This window comes from Triticum urartu, chromosome 1A, assembly GCF_056163025.1.
Source record: "Triticum urartu cultivar PI428250 chromosome 1A, HENAU_Tu73, whole genome shotgun sequence".
Taxonomy (NCBI): domain Eukaryota; kingdom Viridiplantae; phylum Streptophyta; class Magnoliopsida; order Poales; family Poaceae; genus Triticum; species Triticum urartu.
In genome coordinates, this window is record NC_141873.1 from 17,272,778 (window position 1) to 17,294,977 (window position 22,200).

The window sequence follows — 22,200 nt, forward strand, 5'->3', positions numbered from 1 at the left end:
AATTGCATCAATGGTACATGGACATTACCAAGAGATCCGATCGAGAGTCCCTCATGGTGCAAGTCAAGAAGGATCATTACTACCATCAGGAACCTGTGACCGTTGAGTATTCTGAACTGTTTCAGTTATACAATCAAGACGCACTCGACAAATCTATCGTCAGTTGCTATTGTCTGTAAGTGATTTCTTTCTGTAATTTAAGTCTCAAGCTAGCTGTAGTGATCCTTTTGATTAATCATTACCTGTAATTATCCTCACTATATTCTTTTCTGTGGTATTATGCAGGATGAAGATGTATGAAATGAGAAAAGGTGGACGCTATGGCATTGGGTTCATTGACCCAAACACCGTTAATGAATACACATGGAAAATAAACAAGCATCATGAAAAGCAGGTAGAGGACAGCATGCTAGAGTTCTTGAAGCGCCTCAAATACAATGAAGATATACTACTTCCTTACAACATCCAGTGAGTCACACTTTCTCGTATTACAAATTCTCTGTTTTTGCCTACTAGCTAGCTACATGTTTTTGCTTACATATGCCCGCTTAATTAAGACATGCAAACGTGTGTGCATGCAGATTTCACTGGATCTTGTGTATCATTAAAGTTGACGCCGGAACAGTTGAGATACTGGACTCATTACTCAAAGCAAATAGTGACTATAACATCTTGTTTGGGATAGTCAACAGGTAATTTCAATCATTATTAACTATATATCTCGGCCTATTTAGTTCGTCATTTCATGATATGAACTATTTAATAACCCCTTTATTCATTTTCTTTGTCGGCGGGCAGGGCTTGGGCAAGGTTCATCAGCGTCACGGAAGGCGAATGGAAACGACAGCTGAAATGGTTTTGACCCAAGGTAAGTAATTAAGTAGTACTAGCTAGCTAGCTAGCTGCCATCTCTTTAATTATCATGCTTGATTAATTATTATCTGATCAAATTAAATTCCATTCTCGTAATAAAGGCCTTGAAGCAGGCGCAGGGGACTAATCTGTGTGCATTCTGCGTTTGCGAGAACATTCGCATGATGGCGTCCGAAAAGAGCAGATCTCAAAGATAGGAATGGGTACGCTTGTCAGAACACTATTCACAATTTTTACACCATTATTGATATCTAGTCACACAACTAATACACATGCATATTGATCTGAATACTATTACCCGCTACCGCCCCCATCGACCAGGTCATGAACCACTTCCAATTGTCATCGTGCTCCGAAGGCACCAATTAGGCTAATGCCACTGGCTCCGAAGGCAACATGCATATGTAGGAGAAATTGCATATAGCTATACATGTGTGTATGTGTGAATTAATATGGTGGTTTGTGAGACATTGATGATATATATATGATTGGTTCTACTAGAAATTCTATATATATATATGCATAACGTGTACAATGTGTAGTATCGTAAAATACCAACAAACGAAAAAGAATTAAAATGGAAAACACAAAATTAAATGAAAAAGAAATCATAAAACCAAAACCCCCCCAAACATTTTAGTACCGGTTGGTGTTACCAACCAGTACTAAAGGGCTCCCGGCCCCCGGAGCTGGCTCGTGCCACGTGGTTGCCCTTTAGCACCGGTTTGTGCTGAACCGGTACTAAAGGGGGGGGGGGGTTTAGTGCCCACACTTTAGTGCCGGTTATGGAACCGGCACTAAAGGGCCTTACGAACCGGTGCTATTGCCCGGTTGTGCACTAGTGATAGCTTCCTTGCAAGCGGCCCGCAGTGGCAGCCCCAACCACTAGTGATGTACTAAGAACTGCATATCTCTACTCCTAATAGAGGAGTTGGTAGTCTGCTACACCGGTTTTTTCGAGTTCGGTTTTTTCCGTTCCACCTTCCACTACCTCTCCCACTAGTTTTATCCTTTTACAAATAATGGAAAAAAACATTCCATAACTCCTCCCACCCCCGGGACGCCGCCGCAGCCCTCGTGGATCCCGACGGACGCCCGCCGCAGCTATCGCGGATCCCCACGGATGCCTCCGCAGGGCGTGGTCTCGCTCGTCCTCGGTGTGGCTGCTGTTTATCGGGAATCCTGCCCTGGTGGGGGTTCCACGGGAGGAAGCCGACGAGCACAAGGTGCTACTGCCATGGCGTCCAAAGGGAGGCATGATGTGCAGGCCTAAAGGGAATCCGCCGACGACATGTGGCTTGTCCTATGCCTGCAGTTGCTGCTGTTGCAGCGGCGACAGTGGATCCGAGTTGCACATGTTGGTATTGAACAACAAATGACGTGAGGCAGCCGGATGCAAGTCCCACTCCCAACGCGAGGGCTCGACCTTCTTGATCGACGGCTGCGGCGGATGCGAAGCTTCGAAGTGACGGTGGACTCCTTGGTGTCGTCCCGCCCCCACACAAGCACCATCAGCTCTACAAGCTCTGGCCGCTCGTCTCGACATCGGCCATGTAATCATATCTCACTCCATTATGCAATCTTGTTTCTGATTCTTGGTGCTTGGACATCCGGAGTTCTATCTTTGGGATCATTTTTTCCTTCAAATTGTTTGATCTTTTCTTAGTTTATTGACAACAAAATTGGTGAACTTTCTTAATCGTTGGTTGGACCAACTTACTCACGAGCTTTTAGGTCAGATCTTTCACGATTAATCACTTAGGCTATAGTTTTTCCTTTTCTTTCTTTGTAGCTCCTGTCATTCCTGGGAAAACAACAACATACACTGCATCATATTAACCACTTGATATTACAATGATCAGTATATAGTAATTTCAACGCAAGAAACAACTAAGGCCCCCTTTTGTTCATAGGATAGGAAAGTCACAGGAATAAGAAAGTCATAGGAAATGAGAAGACATGTATCTGAAATCCTATGAATAGCAATAGAAAAGAAGATACTCCCTGCATTTTTATATACAAGGCCACAAACTCAAATTACAGGTACCAATATAAAATTTAATGTCTGCTTTGAAAGTCAGCCTTTCTTTTCGTTTACTAGGATCATTAATACCCCACATGCATGCAAGAAAACTGAGTGGAGGAAGTAGCTGACTGTCATTATGACTACATGCAGGCAACTATTAAACAGGTTGCTAGTACGAGAAAATATCATTAATTTTGCCTCGATTACTGTTGGTGGCCTTGTATAGATGCAAAATCTATATTCCATAGCGGCCTTGTATATAAAAATGGAGGGAGTACCTTTGGTTCACATCATAGGATTTTTTTTCATTGTTTCTAGGCTAATATTTATTTTCCTATGAAATGTGGAGGATAGGAAGAATTCCCCCACATAGATAGGATTCTATTCCTACAACCAAAGGGCTCTAAAGGAAGTTTTCCTATACAAATGCTGTCCTATGTGATTCCTGCAAAATTCCTACAAACTAAAGGAGGCCTAGGTTACTGAAAGAGTTAGGATTTGAACTTTAGTTTTTTTTTCTTGCTTAGCAGTTCAGTCTATATTGAACTTAATAAGTGTCATATCTCTTATGTTCTATAATAATTTGATTTTTGCAAAGATCGTTTTAGACAAGAGGACGCAGGCTTATTGGCATGACCAAATGATCAAATCCTTGGACACTGTTAAAAAATTACTGATGCGTGTGTGGGTGGGTGGGCGCGCACGCGTGTGTGCACTGGTGCGCGTGGGTGGGTGGGTGGGCGAGCACACCTGTGTGTGTGGCAGTTGGTATGTGAGTTTGCAGTGACACATCTAAACGTATTTTTTCTTACCAATTACTGATCAAGGCAATAATGTTTTCTTAACAAATCGATTGTTGTGCATGCAGACTAAAGTATGTTTGACACAACTGATGTTAAATCGTTAGAGTATTCATGCTCCCATTGCGATGGACGGACGATTACCTTGATGAGTGTGATACAGTAGATTTCATTTTTTTTGTGCAGTTACATCAGCTAGGACTTCTAAGGTATAATCTTTGGGACTGTATATAGACAGAAGAAAAGAGTTTTTTCCTTCCCTACACACTTAAATCATTATGTTGCTAATGCAAGTGCAGAATCAACATTTCTTATTGAACGATGCTAATGTTTCTTTTTATTTAGTTTCCTACTCATTTTGTTGACTTCTTAAAGAACTTCGCTCTGTTGCACACAAATAGCTATTTCTGCACCAATCTGTCTCAAGATATAAAGCTTGAAAGAGCCCTTAGCTTGCATTTGGTCAGTTCATCTTTCCCGAGAATATGCATCTTACTTAGCTCGAGCTGAAATTTTGTTTGTCGCAGCAGGAATCAAGAAAATATGGTGCCTCCTTATCTTTATATAAAGTTCATTCTATATATGTTACTCCTTCCACTGAACTGGATGTAAATTGCATTGTGTACACTTAATGTCGAAACTAATTTTTATTGCCAATTTCACTATAGTCGAAACAGATTGCTGGCACCGAAAATGCTTCTGCTTTTGCAAGTCTGACCTGAGTCTCCTCTGTATGTACGTAATTGGTTTAACTCTTGATAGGGTGGTAGCTCTCTGAATTTCTCTTCCTGTTGCCACTGAAACATATCATTTTCATGGGCAAATCAATGTATAACTCAAAGGTTTCTCTATAAGAATGGACATGAATGGAAGGTATTCTCGCTGGGCTTGGAAACTACAATATTTTAATTTGAAATTCTCTTGACTGGGGTATATATGGTTTACTTCCATGGAAGGGTTATTCCAGCCACCTGCAATTAGTAACTCCCAAATATATATTATGTACCATACTGTGATGCATATATTCTAATTGGTATAGGGGAGGCTGGGAGACATTTAGCTTTGTTATGATCCTATGGAGGTTGTTTTATTCTCGAGTGAACAAAACTTCATGATTTATTTTCTGGAATTAAGAATCATATCATGCTGCTACCAACATGTCATGTTGAATGCTGAAAAGGTGAAGGAAATAAATGTATACATTGGTTTCAGAATTAAAATGACTATCAATTAGTTGTAGAAGAAAAGGTGATTCCTATACATGGATTGGGTATTGGTAATCTTGGATCGGCATGCCATACATGATACATGACCTGATTTTTTTAATGAAACTTTATCACATATAACGAATTTGGATTCTTAGAATGCCCAAAAACATTGATGTTGGAACAAGCATCAGAATCACACAAAATTAAGGGATCATATTTGTTGGCAGTGTCTTAAAAAATTCAAGCTATCCCGACATTCCATAGTGTACATATACATAGTAACCAAGAATGATCAATGATGATCACTAAAGAAGTGTATAATTTATCCCATGTACAAGAAGAAGACCGACTTAACGGCAAAAGTCAACAATGCCGACTAATCGGCATGAGGATCACAAATGCATATATTAGACACGATCAATATCAAACCATCAAAACATGTATGCCCCATTGCAATGCATGGGGACCACACCTCCACCACCAGAGGCTAGGGACCGTTCCCGTTGCTGCACCACCTCATGTCCGAGTCCTCATCTCCGCCACGTTAGCGACATGAGCCGGATGGTGTACACCGGCTTCCCAGACATGTGCCTATTGACGTTCCGGATGTGGTAGATGCCGACGAGGACTCGAACAGTTCGTGGAGCTGCACCGGATATAGCTACTCTCGCTCTTTAACCAACATCACCATTTTGTTTATGATGCGCATATGAAACTAATCAATGTTGCAACTCACACAGTTTTGTGGAGGTGATGGCACGAGTATTTACCCGGATGCGTTGGCATATGTTCAGGTACTAAAATTGGGAACTGGATCCTCTAACATACACATACACAAGGGATGTTAGAGAAGGTACAATACCCTAACTTTCCTTCTGTTAATCCATACAATTAAGGCTAAAATAACTTAAATTAATTTTTAAATTATTGATCTACTATGCACATTCATAGTAACTACATACAAACAAGTTGATGGTGAGATAAAATTAATTTTGGATTTTTTATATCTACAGTAATTACCAAAAGTAAATAACCTGCTAATAGTCTGTAACATTCCTTCTTCATTTTACACTAAACGAGCACTGTAACACGGTGACTTCCCTTCTCTAAATTAGAGGATCCGGCTCCCAAAAATTGAGGGGGTGATTGCTTAGCACATTCTGGTTAGACTAAAACTTTCTGGTGGATTGAAATTTTTGTCTGTAATGAGTTATACACATATGTAATGCAGAACAACCTGGTCCAAGCATGCGGTCTGACTTCATGTTTTTACTGCTTGATCTCACATCATATTTCCGTGCTGAGAAATGAGTTGTTAACTGAAACAATAATGTTTTGATGTTCCAAACTCCACGACATTTGCACGGACTTCACAGACATGAGCATCTAGCATCATAAAATAATCGGAACTTTTTGAATTTTTTATTATTTTAAATGAACTTACTGTTCACCTCGGGTGGATGCACCATAGAGCCAAAACGCCGTGTCCCTTTCTTGTGCTATATGGCAATCTCAGATTTTATGCTAGGTCTATTTTAGCTCAACGTTGGTGTTAGCAATAAAAAACACTTGCAAATGTATGTATCTTGAGTACATAAATTTGTCTCTAGAAGATCAATTTAGAAAATGGTCACAATAATTTTGATATTTTGAATATGGTCCCATAGATCAGTTTGTTGTTCCATGGCAACGAAAGGGCATTCAGCTCGATTTTGTTTATATTTTTATGAGAAACTTCCAATTTATCCAGCGTCAATCAAAACAGTACAGCAAACATCAGAAATAATAAAAATTACATCCAGATTCGTAGAGCACCTAGCGACGACGATAAGCACTGAAGCAAGCCGAAGACGCGCCACAGTCATCGCCCCTCCCTCGCCGGAGCTGATCACAACTTGGTGTAGTAGACAATTGAAAAGTCGTCGTGCTAAGCCCCATAGGACCAACACACCACAATAGCAACCGCCGCCGATGGAGAGAAGTTTAGATTAGAAGGATCCAACCTGCCGACCAAATACTGCGAGATCCACCGGAGACACACCTCCGCATGCCCTCCGTCGATGCTGGACGCCTTGGATTAGGAATAGACCAGGAAGAAGGTGACATGGTTGGGTTCTTTTTGTACTATTCTAGACCATAGAACAACTGACAAGTTGATAGAATGAGAGGATGAATGTTGTATAGACAGAGAAGGTGATGGACGGCAAGTTCAGCAAAAAAAAGAGCGAAATATGTCTGCATTTGAGTTGTGGTTGAACATTGCATGTAATGTGCTCGTTTGTGGGAGGAACGTGAGCATTGATTACAAATTCATTTGTTCGCCTGTGGCAACGCACGGGCAGTCTACTGGTGCTAATTAATGACTGATCGCTCCATGCAGTTAAGGCTTCTCACGAGAAACGCTTATGGACGAATGTGATGTGTACGCATGTCAAAGAGGCATATTGTCATGCCCGCATGATTGAGCTACATGTACAAAACTACTGGCCATACTTGCAAAACAGTCTGAACTAAATAAAAGAAAATCCACGGGCGTGATGCTTGGGCGGGTGAGTATGATATGTGCATTCAAACAAGGGGCAATGCCCTGTTGGCCTTGGGCGCTCTTTTTGCTAGGTGTTGCTTCGATTTTGGCTCATATTTCTTATGTACTCCACTTGTAAAAGTCGTCGATCGATAGCAAAGAAGCCGTTTGAGAATGCGACCAGAGAGAAGACCAAAATGGTTGCTGGATTTCAGGGCGTCCAGTGTCTGCTAACCATACATTCCCCATATTCAACACCCCCACCCCACGTACCCTCCGATTGATTCAAGCCTACGCATGGACAAGCCTATGTAGTAGCACGTCAATATATATGTATATGCATGCATCGATCAACACAAAGTCAGTGACGTGCAAGTGAAAAAGTAGAAGCAGTGACAGGGTCAACCCTTGCCTAGCTAATTAAGTAGCTAGCTCAAGCCAAGCTGCATGCTACTGTACTTACTTAACTCGGTAGTTAGAGTTCATCACCAATCAGCTAGAGATCGAAACCATGGGGAAGCCGCAGCTGAGATCGGCCATGGTGAAACCGTGGGGCATCCTCTCCCGGTTCCTCCTCTTCTCTGTAGCTTTCATGCTCGGCATGGCGTCCACCTTCCTCCTCCAGTCACTACTCCCCACCACCGGTACCGTGATCTGGCTTGCCTCCGCTGACCTCTCTGCGGCACCTACTTCTGCACCCCCGGCACTGGTGCTGCGGCCGCCTCTGCCACAGCAGCTCGGTGACGGCAATGGCAAAGAGCGTGTCAGTGGTGGTGGCAACGAAAGCGAGCGCATTGTGATGCTGCACAATATGACGGACAATGAACTGCTGCTGCGGGCGTCCATGGCTCCGAGGATCAAAGGGATCAGCTCGCTGGTGCCTCCCGCGCCTAAGGTGGCGTTCATGTTCCTCGTGCGTGGTGAGCTGCCACTGGCGCCGCTGTGGGAGAGGTTCTTCCATGGGCACACTGCACTGTTCTCGGTGTACGTGCACCCTGACCCAACATACCTGGGCTCGCCGGAGAAGGGGTCGGTCTTCTACGGCCGCCGTGTTCCCAGCAAGGTGAGATATCTGCCTATCTACACCCATCGCCTAGCTACACTATCTGCAAGGTGAGCTACAGAACCCTTGTTAGCTTGCGAGCTAGGAGCTTTTTGTAATTTTCTCCGTCCCTAAGTGCACCCTTATCTATACCATCCAACACGTCATTGCTCTTTCTACGAAATAACCACAGTATATTACATGGAAGTTTTCCTTTTTCGTTTCCCTCAAAAGTGAAAGCATATGGACTTCAAAACTTTCCACATCAACAAAACTATAGATGTGCAATCTGTTATTAAAAAACTTTCAGATTTTTGTGTGCACCATTAATACTTTAAATAATACTAGCTTAATAAAAAAAATATTTTTATTTATTTATGCGGGACCAAAAAAATATCTAATTTACTTTTCACACATTATAACTCTAATGTTTTGTTGACCCAAGAAGTTTAATGTCCATGTTTCGTTTGGGAACTCAGCAAAATTGTCGATTCCAGTAGTGATGGGATGTACTACGTATGTACGCACAGGTTCAATCGCATCTTTTATGCAGCCTTTTTATTAACTGAAACTTTAATGCCGCTAATATTTCTGGTTTACTGAGACATTAATTTGTAAGTAAACAGGAGGATGCTCCCAGTTTTTTGTTACGAAAAGGCAAAGACCATATATTTTAAATAGTACAAACCCTTATAAAAACACTCTTACAGAAAATGAAAAATACATCCAAATCCTTGGGGGTGCTGATGTTTTCTTCCTCCTGCATCCAACAACGACGTGCGAGGAGCAAAGCTTGTTGCCGCTCTAGGCCTCGTCTCAGCGGAGCAAACTTGTTTAAACCCAGGAGTTTGTATAAGAAGCGGCCGAGAAGTCCTCGATGTGGAGCAGAACACGCCGGTGGCCATGATCGATCTATGTAGCCATCACCACGGAGAAGAAATGACTAAGAGTGCGTGTAGAGGATGATCTAAGTTAGATCCATTCAAACACTTTAGTGTTTTGAAAGTGGACTTTCTAAACCCTGGTTTAGGTGCATACCCTACCGATGTTGTCCAGCTTTGAATAAAGATCTTTAATAACTCACATTTTTTCATGCAGCATAAACATATAAAATGAGATTTTTCTCGGATTGGCTATACCATTTTTTGTATTTATGTTGCACAAGAATTATTTTTTCATATATTTTAGGTGGAATGAAATGTTGATCTGCAAATATTCAATTTATGCATTGTATTTATTTCGACAAATAAAAAAGACAACGTTGTGTTAGATAGCAGTGTAGGTGCACCCATCTACAGTGAAGCATTTTCCAAATCTATATGGGTACAAAAGGATGCAGTTTAATTGCTGATTGCGATCTACAGGAAGCTCGTTGGGGGAAGTCTAGCATAGTCGAGGCCGAGCGTCGTCTCCTCGCAAATGCTCTCCTCGATGCCACAAACCAACACTTCGTCCTACTGTCTGAGACATGTGCCCCTCTCTACAACTTCACCACGGTCTACTCCTACCTCACGCATTCCGCTGGTGCTACCTCCTTCGTCGACCTCTTCGACACGCAGCGTTCTCGTGGCCGCTATAGACCGGCCATGGCGCCCACCGTCACGCTCGCTAATTGGCGCAAGGGCTCCCAGTGGTTCGCGACCGATCGGGGTCTTGCGCTTGAGGTCATCGGCGACGTGACCTACTTCCCGGTTTTCCAACGCCACTGCAATGGCCCCTGCATCATGGACGAGCACTACCTGCCGACATTTATCGCCGCCTCAAAGTGGCATGGGAATGCAAACCGTACACTCACGTTTACACAGTGGACAAGGGGGCCTCATCCTGATAGCTACAATGACGTAAGTGTCGACCTGCTTCAGGGGATGAGGAACCATGGGAACTGCAGCGACGGTGGCGGGACCACATCGCTTTGCTACCTCTTTGCGAGGAAGTTCCCATCGGGCGCGTTGCTGGAGCTACTCAGGCTGGCGCCCAGAGTCATGCGATTTGGGTGAGAGCAAGTAATGAAAATATAGATTCCCAAATTTAATATCGCTCTGTGATTTTTTTTGTTGGTGAATCAGCGTGGGATTCATTGTACAAGTAGATGATAAAATTGTATAACAGAAACTGCAAAGATACGAGCGTACTTTTAAATCTGTTGAAGCATGTGGCTATATGCCAAGTAGACCCGAGGTCCAAGACATAGTCTATGGAATAAACATAAACACTCCGAATATTTTCATCTGTTCTCCTTGAAAAAATGAAATAAATGATACACCCTCCGTTCCAAAATAAAAAGTGCATTAGTTTTCATGCTAGTCAATATTATGTATTTTGATCAAGATTATAGAATAAATGCACCGTGATATCTACAATACAAAATAAATAAAAATTGAAAAATACATATTTTCTCAAAACGTGCATGTTGACTTTTGAAAAAACTAATACACCTTATATTTTAGAACGGAGGGAGCACAAAATATGTGTGTGTGTGGGGCGGGGGGGGGGGGGGGGTATGGTGCAATCAACCCTACAGATGGATTGCAAATAGAAGGGTAGGTTATTGTTCATGCACAGTCTCTTTTTCTATTTGGTTACACACCCAGTATATTAAAAGATAGACTAGATGGAAGTATGGGGTATGGTGCAATCAACCCCTCTATTACAGATGGATTGCAAATAGAAGGGTAGGTTATTGTTCCTGCACAATCTCTTTTTCTATTTGGTTACACACCCAGTATATTAAAAGATAGACTAGATGGAAGTATGTTGTCGCCCTCGTTCGGACTCTGCCACAAAAAGATGCAGTTAGAGCAACTCTAGCAGACCCCGCGCAAAACGCGTTTGCAGTTTCATGAAAATCGCGTTTGCGGGTCGAAAACTAGCGCGGCCGAACAGATACTGTAAAAGAAACTGTAAATCTGGAGTAAAGAACTCCTTCCTCCGGTCCGGCCTCTGCCGCCCCGTCCTCCAGCCGGCCGCGCCGGCCACGCCGGCCGTGCCCAATCCCGTCGGCCGCGTCCCGTAGCCCGCAGGCCATGCCCCGTCGCCCGTCGGCCGCGCCCCATCGCCCATCGGTCGTGCCCCATCACCGCGCCGGCGGCGCCTAGCCTCGCCGGCCACGCCTCGTCGCCTCTGTCGTCCACGCCCAGCCTTGTCGGCCACGCCCCGTCGCCTCCATCGTCCGCGCCTTGCTCTATTGCCAGGCGAGACGTGCCACTTTGCCTGCCGCGTCGGGAGGATTCCGACGGCCAGGCTGAGGTCATGGGAGGCCACGACGATGTCGAGCTCGTCCAATTCGAACCGGCGTCTAGCGGCCTTTTCTGATGTGCGGTGATGAATTCCAGCGAGTTTAGGGCGGATTCTGGCAAACTCCGCGGCGGCGTGTTTGCTCCGACGTGGTTTGACCGGTATACGGGGCCCCCTAGATTCGGCCATCCAACCTCCAAAGATAAGGGTTTCGGGTGTGCTTTTGTGGTGGCCCTTAAAAATTTTACGGGTTGGACCACTTTTACTGTTGGGGAACGTAGCAGAAATTTAAAATTTTCCTACGTGTCACCAAGATCCATCTATGAAGAAACCAGCAACGAGGGAAGGAGAGTGCATCTACATACCCTTGTAGATCGCTAAGCGGAAGCGTTCAAGAGAACGGGGTTGATGGACTCGTACTCGTCGTGATCCAAATCACCGATGATCCTAGTGCCGAACGGACGGCACCTCTGTGTTCAACACACGTACAGCCCGGTGACGTCTCACATGCCTTGATCCAGCAAGGAGAGAGGGAGAGGTTGAGGAAGACTCCATCCAGCAGCAGCACAATGGCGTGGTGGTGGTGGAGGAGCATGGTGATCCAGCAAGGCTTCGCCAAGCACCATGAGATATGAGGAGAAAGAGAGGTAGGGCTGCGCCAGGGAGAGGTCAAGAACTCATATGTTGGCAGCCCCAAAGACCTCAACTATATATAGGGGAGAGGGAGGGGGCTGTGCCCCACCTAGGGTTCCACCCTAGGGGCGGCGGCCAGCCCAGATCCCATCTGGTGGGGCGGCCAAGGGGAGGGGAGCGGGAGGCGCACCAGGTATGGGCCTTAGGGCCCATCTGCCCTAGGGTTTGCCCCCTTACCCTCTTCCTTGCGCCTTGGGCCTTGGTGGGGGGGGGTGCACCAGCCCACTTGGGGCTGGTCCCCTCCCACACTGGGCCCATGCATCCCTCCGGGGCTTGTGGCCCCACTTGGTGGACCCCCGGGACCCTCCCGGTGGTCCCGGTACGTTACCGATAAAACCCGAAACTTTTCCGGTGACCAAAACAGAACTTCCTATATATAAATCTTTACCTCCGGACCATTCCGGAACTCCTCGTGACGTCCGGGATCTCATCCGGGACTCCGAACAACATTCGGTAACCACATACAAACTTCCTTTATAACCCTAGCATCATCGAACCTTAAGTGTGTATACCCTACGGGTTCGGGAACCATGCAGACATGACCGAGACGTTCTCCGGTCAATAACCAACAGCGGGATTTGGATACCCATGTTGGCTCCCACATGCTCCACGATGATCTCATCGGATGAACCACGATGTCAAGGACTTAATCAATCCCGTATACAATTCCCTTTATCTATCGGTACGATACTTGCCCGAGATTCGATCGTCGGTATCCCGATACCTTGTTCAATCTCGTTACCGGCAAGTCTCTTTACTCGTTCCGTAACACATCATCCCGTGATCAACTCCTTGATCACATTGTGCACATTATGATGATGTCCTTCCGAGTGGGCCCAGAGATGCCTACCTTCGTCCTTCTTCTTTCTTCTGCCGTGGTCGAGCTTTAAGTCTTAACTTCATACCTTAAAACTCAGGCAAGAACTCCTTCTTTGACTGATCCATCTTGAACACCTTCAAGATCATGTCAAGGTATGTGCTCATTTGAAAGTACCATTAAGAATTTTGATCTATCCTTATAGATCTTGATGCTCAATGTTCAAGTAGCTTAATCCAGGCTTTCCATTGAAAAACACTTTCCAAATAACCCTATATGCTTTCCAGATATTCTACGTCATTTCTGATCAACAATATGTCAACAACATATATTTATCAAAAATTCTATAGTGCTCCCACTCACTTCTTTGGAAATACAAGTTTCTCATAAACATTGTATACACCCAAAACTTTGATCATCTTATCAAAGCATACATTCCAACTCCGAGATGCTTACTCCAGTCCTTAGAAGGATTGCTGGAGCTTGGCATACTTGTTAGCATCTTTCAGGATTGACAAAACCTTCCGGTTGTATCACATACAACCTTTCCTCAAAAATCGTCGAGGAAACAATGGTTTTTGGCATCCTATCTGCAAGATTTCACAAATAATGCAGTAATTGCTAATATAATTCCAACAGACTCTTAGCATCGCTACGAGTGAGAAAGTCTCATCGTAGTCAACTCCTTGAACTTGTCGGAAAACATCTTAACGACAAGTCAAGCTTTCTTAATGGTGATACTTGCCATCATTGTCCGTCTTCCTTTTAAAAATCCATATGTACTCAACAGCCTTACGACCATCGAGTAGTTCTTCCAAAGTCTACACTTTGTTTTCATATATGGATCCTCTCTCGGATTATATGGCCTCGAGCCATTTTGGAATCCAGGCCCACCATCGCTTCTCCATAGCTCGTAGGTTCATTGTTGTCTAGCAACATGACTTCCAAGACATGATTACGTACCACTCTGAAGTAGTACGCATCCTTGTCATCCTACGAGGTTTGGTAGTGACTTGATCTGAAGTTTCATGATCACTATCATAAGCTTCCACTTCAATTGGTGTAGGTGCCACAGGAACAACTTCCTGTGCCCTGCCACACACTAGTTGAAGAGACGGTTCAATAACCTCATCAAGTCTCCACCATCCTCCCACTCAATTCTTTCGAAAGAAACTTTTCCTCGAGAAAGGACCCGATTCTAGAAACAATCCCTTATTGCTTTCGAATCTAAGACAGGAGGTATACCCAACTGTCTTGGGTGTCCTATGAAGATGCATTTATCCGCTTAGGGTTCGAGCTTATCAGCCTGAAACTTTTCCACATAAGCGTCGCAGCCCCAAACTTTTAAGAAATGACAGCTTAGGTTTCTCTAAACCATAGTTCATACGGTGTCATCTCATCGGAATTACGTGGTGCCCTATTTAAAGTGAATGTGGTTTTCTCTAATGCCTAACCCATAAACTATCATGGTAATTCGATAAGAGACATCATGGTATGCATCATATCCAATAGGGTGCAGTTATGATGTTCGGACACACCATCACACTATGGTGTTCCAGGCTGTATTAGTTGTGAAACAATTTCCACAATGTCTTAATTCTGTGCCAAACTCGTAATTCAGATATTCATCTCTATGATCATATCATAGATATTTTATCCTCTTGTCACGACGATCTTTCAACTTCACCCTGAAATTACTTGAACCTTTCAATAATTCAGACTCGTGATTCATTAAGTAAATATACTCAACATCTACTCAAATCATCTGTGAAGTAAGAACATAGTGATATCCACTACACGCCTCAGCACTCATTGGACTGCGCACATCAAGATGTATTACTTCCAACAAGTTGCTTTCTTGTTCCATTTTACTAAAAATGAGGCTTTCAGTCATCTTGCCCATGTGGTATGATTTGCATGTCTCAAGTGATTCAAAATCAAGTGAGTCCAAACGATCCATTTGTATAGAGTTTCTTCATGCATATCTACCAACAAACATGGTTCGCATGTCTCAATCCTTTCAAAAATGAGTGAGTCCAAAGATCCATCAACATGAAGCTTCTTCATGCGTTTTATACCGATATGATTTAAGTGGCAGTGCCACAAGTAGGTGGTACTATCATTACTATCCTATATCTTTTGGCATGAACATGTGTATACGATCGAGATTCAATAAACCATTCATTTTAGGCGTAAGGCCATTGAAGGTATTATTCAAATAAACAGAGTAACCATTATTCTCCTTAAATGAATAACCGTATCGCGATAGACATAATCTAATCATGTCTATGCTCAACGCAAACACCAAATAACAATTATTTAGGTTTTAATACCAATCTCGATGGTAGAGGGAGCGTGCGATGCTTGATCATATCAACCTTGGAAACACTTCCAACACATATCGTCAGCTCACCTTTAGCTAGTCTCCGTTTATTCCGTAGCTTTTATTTCGAGTTACTAACACTTAGCAACCGAACCGGTATCTAATACCCTGGTGCTACTAGGAGTACTAGTAACGTAAACATTAACATAACGTATATCCAATATACTTCTATCGACAATCTTCTCATCTACCAAGTATCTAGGGTAATTCTGCTCCAGTGGCTGTTCCCCTTTATTACAGAAGCACTTAGTCTCGGGCTTGGGTTCAACTTTGGGTTTCTTCACTTGAGCAGCAACTGACTTGTCGTTTCATGAAGTATCCCTTTCTTGCCCTTGCCCTTCTTGAAACTAGTGGTTTCACCAACCATCAACAATTGATGCTCCTTCTTGATTTCTACTTTTGTGGTGTCAAACATCGCGAATATCTCAAGGATCATCATATATGTCCCTGATATATTATAGTTCATCACGAAGCTCTAGCAGCTTGGTGGTAATGACTTCGGAGAAACATCACTATCTCATCTGGAAGATCAACTCCCACTCGATTCAAATGATTGTTGTACTCAGACAATCTGAGGACAAGCTCAACAATTGAGCTTTTCTCCCTTAGTTTGCAGGCTAAGAGAATCGTCGGAGGTCTTATACCTCTTGACGTGGGCACGAGCCTGAAATCCCAATTTCATCCCTCGAAACATCTCATATGTTTCGCGACGTTTTAAAACGTCTTCGGTGCCTCAACTCTAAACCATTTAACTGAACTATCACGTAGTTATCAAAATGTGTATGTCAGATGTTCGCAACATCCACAGACGACGTTCGAGGTTCAGCACACTGAGCGGTGCATTAAGGACATGTCTTTTACTGTCTGCATAATTGCTACTATCAACTTTCAACCAATTTTTCTCTAGGAACATATCTAAACAGTAGAACTAAAGCGCGAGCTACGACACAATTTGCAAAATCCTTTTGACTATGTTCAGGATAATTAAGTTCATGAACTCCCACTCAGATAGACATCCCTCTAGTCATCTAAGTGATTACATGATCCGAGTCAACTAAGCCGTGTCCGATCATCACGTGAGACGGACTAGTCAACATCGGTGAACATCTTCATGTTGATCGTATCTACCATACGACTCATGCTCGACCTTTCGGTCTCTTGTGTTCCGAGGCCATGTCTGTACATGCTAGGCTCGTCAAGTCAACCAAAGTGTTTTGCATGTGTTCCGAGGCCATGTCTGTACATGCTAGGCTCGTCAACACCCGTTGTATTCGAACGTAAGAATCTATCACACCCGATCATCACGTGGTGCTTCGAAACGATGAACTTTCGCAATGGTGCACAGTTAGGGGGAACACTTTCTTGAAATTTTAATGAGGGATCATCTTATTTACTACCGTCGTTCTAAGCAAATAAGATGTATAAACATGATAAACATCACATGCAATCAAATAGTGACATGATATGGCCATCATCACTTTGCTCCTTTTGATCTCCATCTTCGGGGCTCCATGATCATCATCGTCACCGGCATGACACCATGATCTCCATCATCGTGTCTTCATGAAGTTGTCTCGCCAACTATTACTTCTACTACTACAGCTAACGGTTAGCAATAAAGTAAAGTAATTACATGGCGTTGTTCAATGACACGCAGGTCATATAATAAATAAAGACAACTCCTATGGCTCCTGCCGGTTGTCATACTCATCGACATGCAAGTCGTGATTCCTATTAAAAGAACATGATCAATCTCATACATCACATATCATTCATCACATTCTTCTTGGCCATATCACATTGTTGGGGAACGTAGTAATTTCAAAAAATTTCCTACGCACACGCAAGATCATGGTGATGCATAGCAACGAGGGGAGAGTGTGATCTACGTACCCTTGTAGATCGACAACGGAAGCGTTTGGTTGATGTAGTCGTACGTCTTCACGGCCCGACCGATCAAGCACCGAAACTACGGCACCTCCGAGTTTTAGCACACGTTCAGCTCGATGACGATCCCCGTACTCCGATCCAGCAAAGTGTCGGGGAAAAGTTTCGTCAGCACGACGGCGTGGTGATGATCTTGTTGCACTACTGTCGCAGGGCTTCGCCTAAGCACCGCTACAATATTATCGAGGACTATGGTGGCTGGGGGCGCCGCACACGGCTAAGAATAAGATCACGTGGATCAACTTGTGTGTCTCTGGGGTTCCCCCGCCTCAGTATATAAAGGATCAAGGAGGGGGGGTGCGTTCGGCCTAGGAGAGGCGTGCCAGGAGAGTCCTACTCCCTCTGGGAGTAGGATTCCCCCCCAATCCTAGTTGGAATAGGATTCGCGGAGAGGGGAAAAGAGAGAGGGTGGTCGGCCCCCTCTCCTTGTCCTATTCGGACCAAGGGAGGGGAGGGGCGCGCGGCCCACTTTGGGCATCCCCTTCTCTTTTCCACTAAGGCCCACTATGGCCCATATAGCTCCCGGGGGGTTCTGGTAACCTCCCGGTACTCCGGTAAAATCCCGATTTCACCCGGAACACTTACGATATCCAAACATAGGCTTCCAATATATCAATCTTTATGTCTCGACCATTTCGAGACTCCTCGTCATGTCCGTGATCACATCCGGGACTCCGAACAAACTTCGGTACATCAAAATGCATAAACTCATAATATAACTGTCATCGTAACCTTAAGCGTGCGGACCCTACGGGTTCGAGAACAATGTAGACATGACCGAGACACGTCTCCGGTCAATAACCAATAGCGGGACCTGGATGCTCATATTGGCTCCTACATATTCTACGAAGATCTTTATCGGTCAGACCGCATAACAACATACGTTGTTCCCTTTGTCATCGGTATGTTACTTGCCCGAGATTCGATCGTCGGTATTCCAATACCTAGTTCAATCTCATTACCGGCAAGTCTCTTTACTCGTTCTGTAATACATCATCCCGCAACTAACTCATTAGTTGCAATGCTTGCAAGGCTTAAGTGATGTGCATTACCGAGAGGGCCCAGAGATACCTCTCCGACAATCGGAGTGACAAAACCTAATCTCGAAATACGCCAACCCAACATGTACCTTTGGAGACACCTGTAGAGCTCCTTTATAATCACCCAGTTACGTTGTGACATTTGGTAGCACACAAAGTGTTCCTCCGGCAAACGGGAGTTGCATAATCTCATAGTCATAGGAACATGTATAAGTCATGAAGAAAGCAATAGCAACATACTAAACGATCGGGTGCTAAGCTAATGGAATGGGTCATGTCAATCAGATCATTCACTTAATGATGTGATCCCATTAATCAAATAACAACTCATTGTTCATGGTTAGGAAACATAACCATCTTTGATTAACGAGCTAGTCAAGTAGAGGCATACTGGTGACACTTTATTTGTCTATGTATTCACACATGTATTATGTTTCCGGTTAATACAATTCTAGCATGAATAATAAACATTTATCATGATATAAGGAAATAAATAATAACTTTATTATTGCCTCTAGGGCATATTTCCTTCAGTCTCCCACTTGCACTAGAGTCAATAATCTAGATTACACAGTAATGATTCTAACACCCATGGAGCCTTGGTGCTGATCATGTTTTGCTCATGGAAGAGGCTTAGTCAACGGGTCTGCAACATTCAGATCCGTATGTATCTTGCAAATCTCTATCTCTCCCACCTGGACTAGATCCCGGATGGAATTGAAGCGTCTCTTGATGTGCTTGGTTATCTTGTGAAATCTGGATTCCTTTGCCAAGGCAATTGCACCAGTATTGTCACAAAAGATTTTCATTGGACCCGATGCACTAGGTATGACACCTAGATCGGATATGAACTCCTTCATCCAGACTCCTTCATTTGCTGCTTCTGAAGCAGCTATGTACTCCGCTTCACATGTAGATCCCGCTACAACGCTTTGTTTAGAACTGCACCCACTGACATCTCCACCGTTTAATGTAAACACGTATCCGGTTTGCGATTTAGAATCGTCCGGATCAGTGTCAAAGCTTGCATCAACGTAACCTTTTACGATGAGCTCTTTGTCACCTCCATATATGAGAAACATATCCTTAGTCCTTTTTATGTATTTCAGGATGTTCTTGACCGCTGTCCAGTGATCCACTCCTGGATTACTTTGGTACCTCCCTGCTAGACTTATAGCAAGGCACACATCAGGTCTGGTACACAGCATTGCATACATGATAGAGCCTATGGCTGAAGCATAGGGAACATCTTTCATATTCTTTCTATCTTCTGCAGTGGTCGGGCATTGAGTCTTACTCAACTTCACACCTTGTAACACAGGCAAGAACCCTTTCTTTGCTTGATCCATTTTGAACTTCTTCAAAACTTTGTCAAGGTATGTGGTTTGTGAAAGTCCAATTAAGCGTCTTGATCTATCTCTATAGATTTTAATGCCTAATATGTAAGCAGCTTCACCGAGGTCTTTCATTGAAAAACTATTATTCAAGTATCCCTTTATGCTATCCAGAAATTCTACATCATTTCCAATTAGTAATATGTCATCCACATATAATATCAGAAATGCTACAGAGCTCCCACTCACTTTCTTGTAAATACAGGATTCTCCAAAAGTCTGTAAAAAACCAAATGCTTTGATCACACTATCAAAACATTTATTCCAACTCCGAGAGGCTTGCACCAGTCCATAAATGGACCGCTGGAGCTTGCACACTTTGTTAGCTCCCTTTGGATCGACAAAACCTTTTGGTTGCATCATATACAACTCTTCTTCCAGAAATCCAGTCAGGAATGCAGTTTTGACATCCATCTGCCAAATTTCATAATCATAAAATGCGGCAATTGCTAACATGATTCGGACAGACTTAAGCATCGCTACGGGTGAGAAGGTCTCATCGTAGTCAATCCCTTGAACTTGCCGAAAACCTTTTGCGACAAGTTGAGCTTTGTAGACAGTAATATTACCGTCAGCGTCAGTCTTCTTCTTGAAGATCCATTTATTCTCAATTGCTTGCCGATCATCGGGCAAGTCAACCAAAGTCCACACTTTGTTCTCATACATGGATCCCATCTCAAATTTCATGGCTTCAAGCCATTTTGCGGAATCTGGGCTCACCATCGCTTCTTCATAGTTCGTAGGTTCATCATGATCTAGTAGCATGACTTGCAGAACAGGATTACCGTACCACTCTGGCGCGGATCTTACTCTGGTTGATCTACGAGGTTCGGTAGTATCTTGTTCTGAAGTTTCATGATCATCATCATCAGCTTCCTCACTCACTGGTGTAGGTGTCACAGAAACAGTTTTCTGTGATGCACTACTTTCCAATAAGGGAGCAGGTACAGTTACCTCGTCAATTTCTACTTTCCTCCCACTCACTTCTTTCGAGAGAAACTCCTTCTCTAGAAAGTTTCCGAACTTAGCAACAAAAGTCTTGCCTTCGGATCTGTGATACAAGGTGTATCCAATAGTCTCCTTTGGATATCCTATGAAGACGGGAGTTGCATACTCTCATAGTCATAGGAACATGTATAAGTCATGAAGAAAGCAATAGCAACATACTAAACGATCGGGTGCTAAGCTAATGTAATGGGTCATGTCAATCAGATCATTCACTTAATGATGTGATCCCGTTAATCAAATAACAACTCATTGTTCATGGTTAGGAAACATAACCATCTTTGATTAACGAGCTAGTCAAGTAGAGGCATACTAGTGACACTTTGTTTGTCTATGTATTCACACATGTATTATGTTTCCGGTTAATACAATTCTAGCATGAATAATAAACATTTATCATGATATAAGAAAATAAATAATAACTTTATTATTGCCTCTAGGGCATATTTCCTTCACACATCACATAGCATACCCTGCAAAAACAAGTTAGACGTCCTCTAATTGTTGTTTGCATGTTTTACGTGGCTGCTATGGGTTTCTAGCAAAAACGTTTCTTACCTACGCAAAAACCACAACGTGATATGCCAATTGCTATTTACCCTTCATAAGGACCCTTTTCATCCACTGGTAGAAAAAGGGCCTATAGTCTCGGTTCGTAAGGGCCTTTAGTCCCGGTTCCTGAACCGGGACTAAAGTGTCGGTACTAATGCCCTGACCCTTTAGTCCCGGTTCAATCCAGAACCGGGACTAAAGGGCGCGGCCATGTGGAGCTCCACCTTTAGTCCCGGTTGGTAACACCAACACCAACCGGGACTAAAGGAAATTTTATGATTTTTTTTGAAAAAAATTTTGAATTTTTTTTTATTTTCAAACTTCTGAATTATTTTAACCTCTAGTCTGTAATCACCACCCCTCATCACTTCTCAATTTATCCTCTAATCACCCCTCATCATTCCAAATCATCTAACTTTCCGAACGGTCACCCATCCTCCCACTCCCCCAGCCTGAGCACGCTTAACTTCCGGGTTCTATTCTCCCTCGCTCCAAGTCTGCACTTGTTGTTTTCCTGACAATAGTAAGATGTCAATCCTATTAACCTTCAGGAATTTTGCTTGAGCATGAAGTGACACATTTCACTCTTTGAGTTTGAAACTATTGTTTTAAAAAACAATAATTATTTAGTAACACTAATATTTCTTGAATAATTAGTTTGA

At 43.4% G+C, this 22,200-nt stretch overlaps 1 protein-coding gene across 1 annotated transcript; it reads left to right on the forward strand.

Annotated features, from left to right (window-relative positions):
- The first annotated feature begins 7,904 nt into the window (after positions 1-7,904).
- On the forward strand, positions 7,905-10,694 carry LOC147988462 (glycosyltransferase BC10-like). Its single transcript, XM_087541014.1, has 2 exons — positions 7,905-8,494; positions 9,838-10,694. Exons 1-2 carry the CDS (start codon positions 7,943-7,945, stop codon positions 10,468-10,470), a joined length of 1,185 nt encoding a protein of 394 aa, XP_087397140.1. The 5' UTR covers positions 7,905-7,942; the 3' UTR covers positions 10,471-10,694.
- The last annotated feature ends 11,506 nt before the right edge of the window (positions 10,695-22,200 follow it).

Excerpts from the sequence above, each read along its gene's own strand:
- LOC147988462 (XM_087541014.1), top strand. The coding sequence starts at position 7,943 with ATGGGGAAGCCGCAGCTGAGATCGGCCATGGTGAAACCGTGGGGCATC. Across the intron at positions 8,495-9,837 it reads GCCGCCGTGTTCCCAGCAAG|GAAGCTCGTTGGGGGAAGTC; the intron begins GTGAGATATCTG and ends TGCGATCTACAG.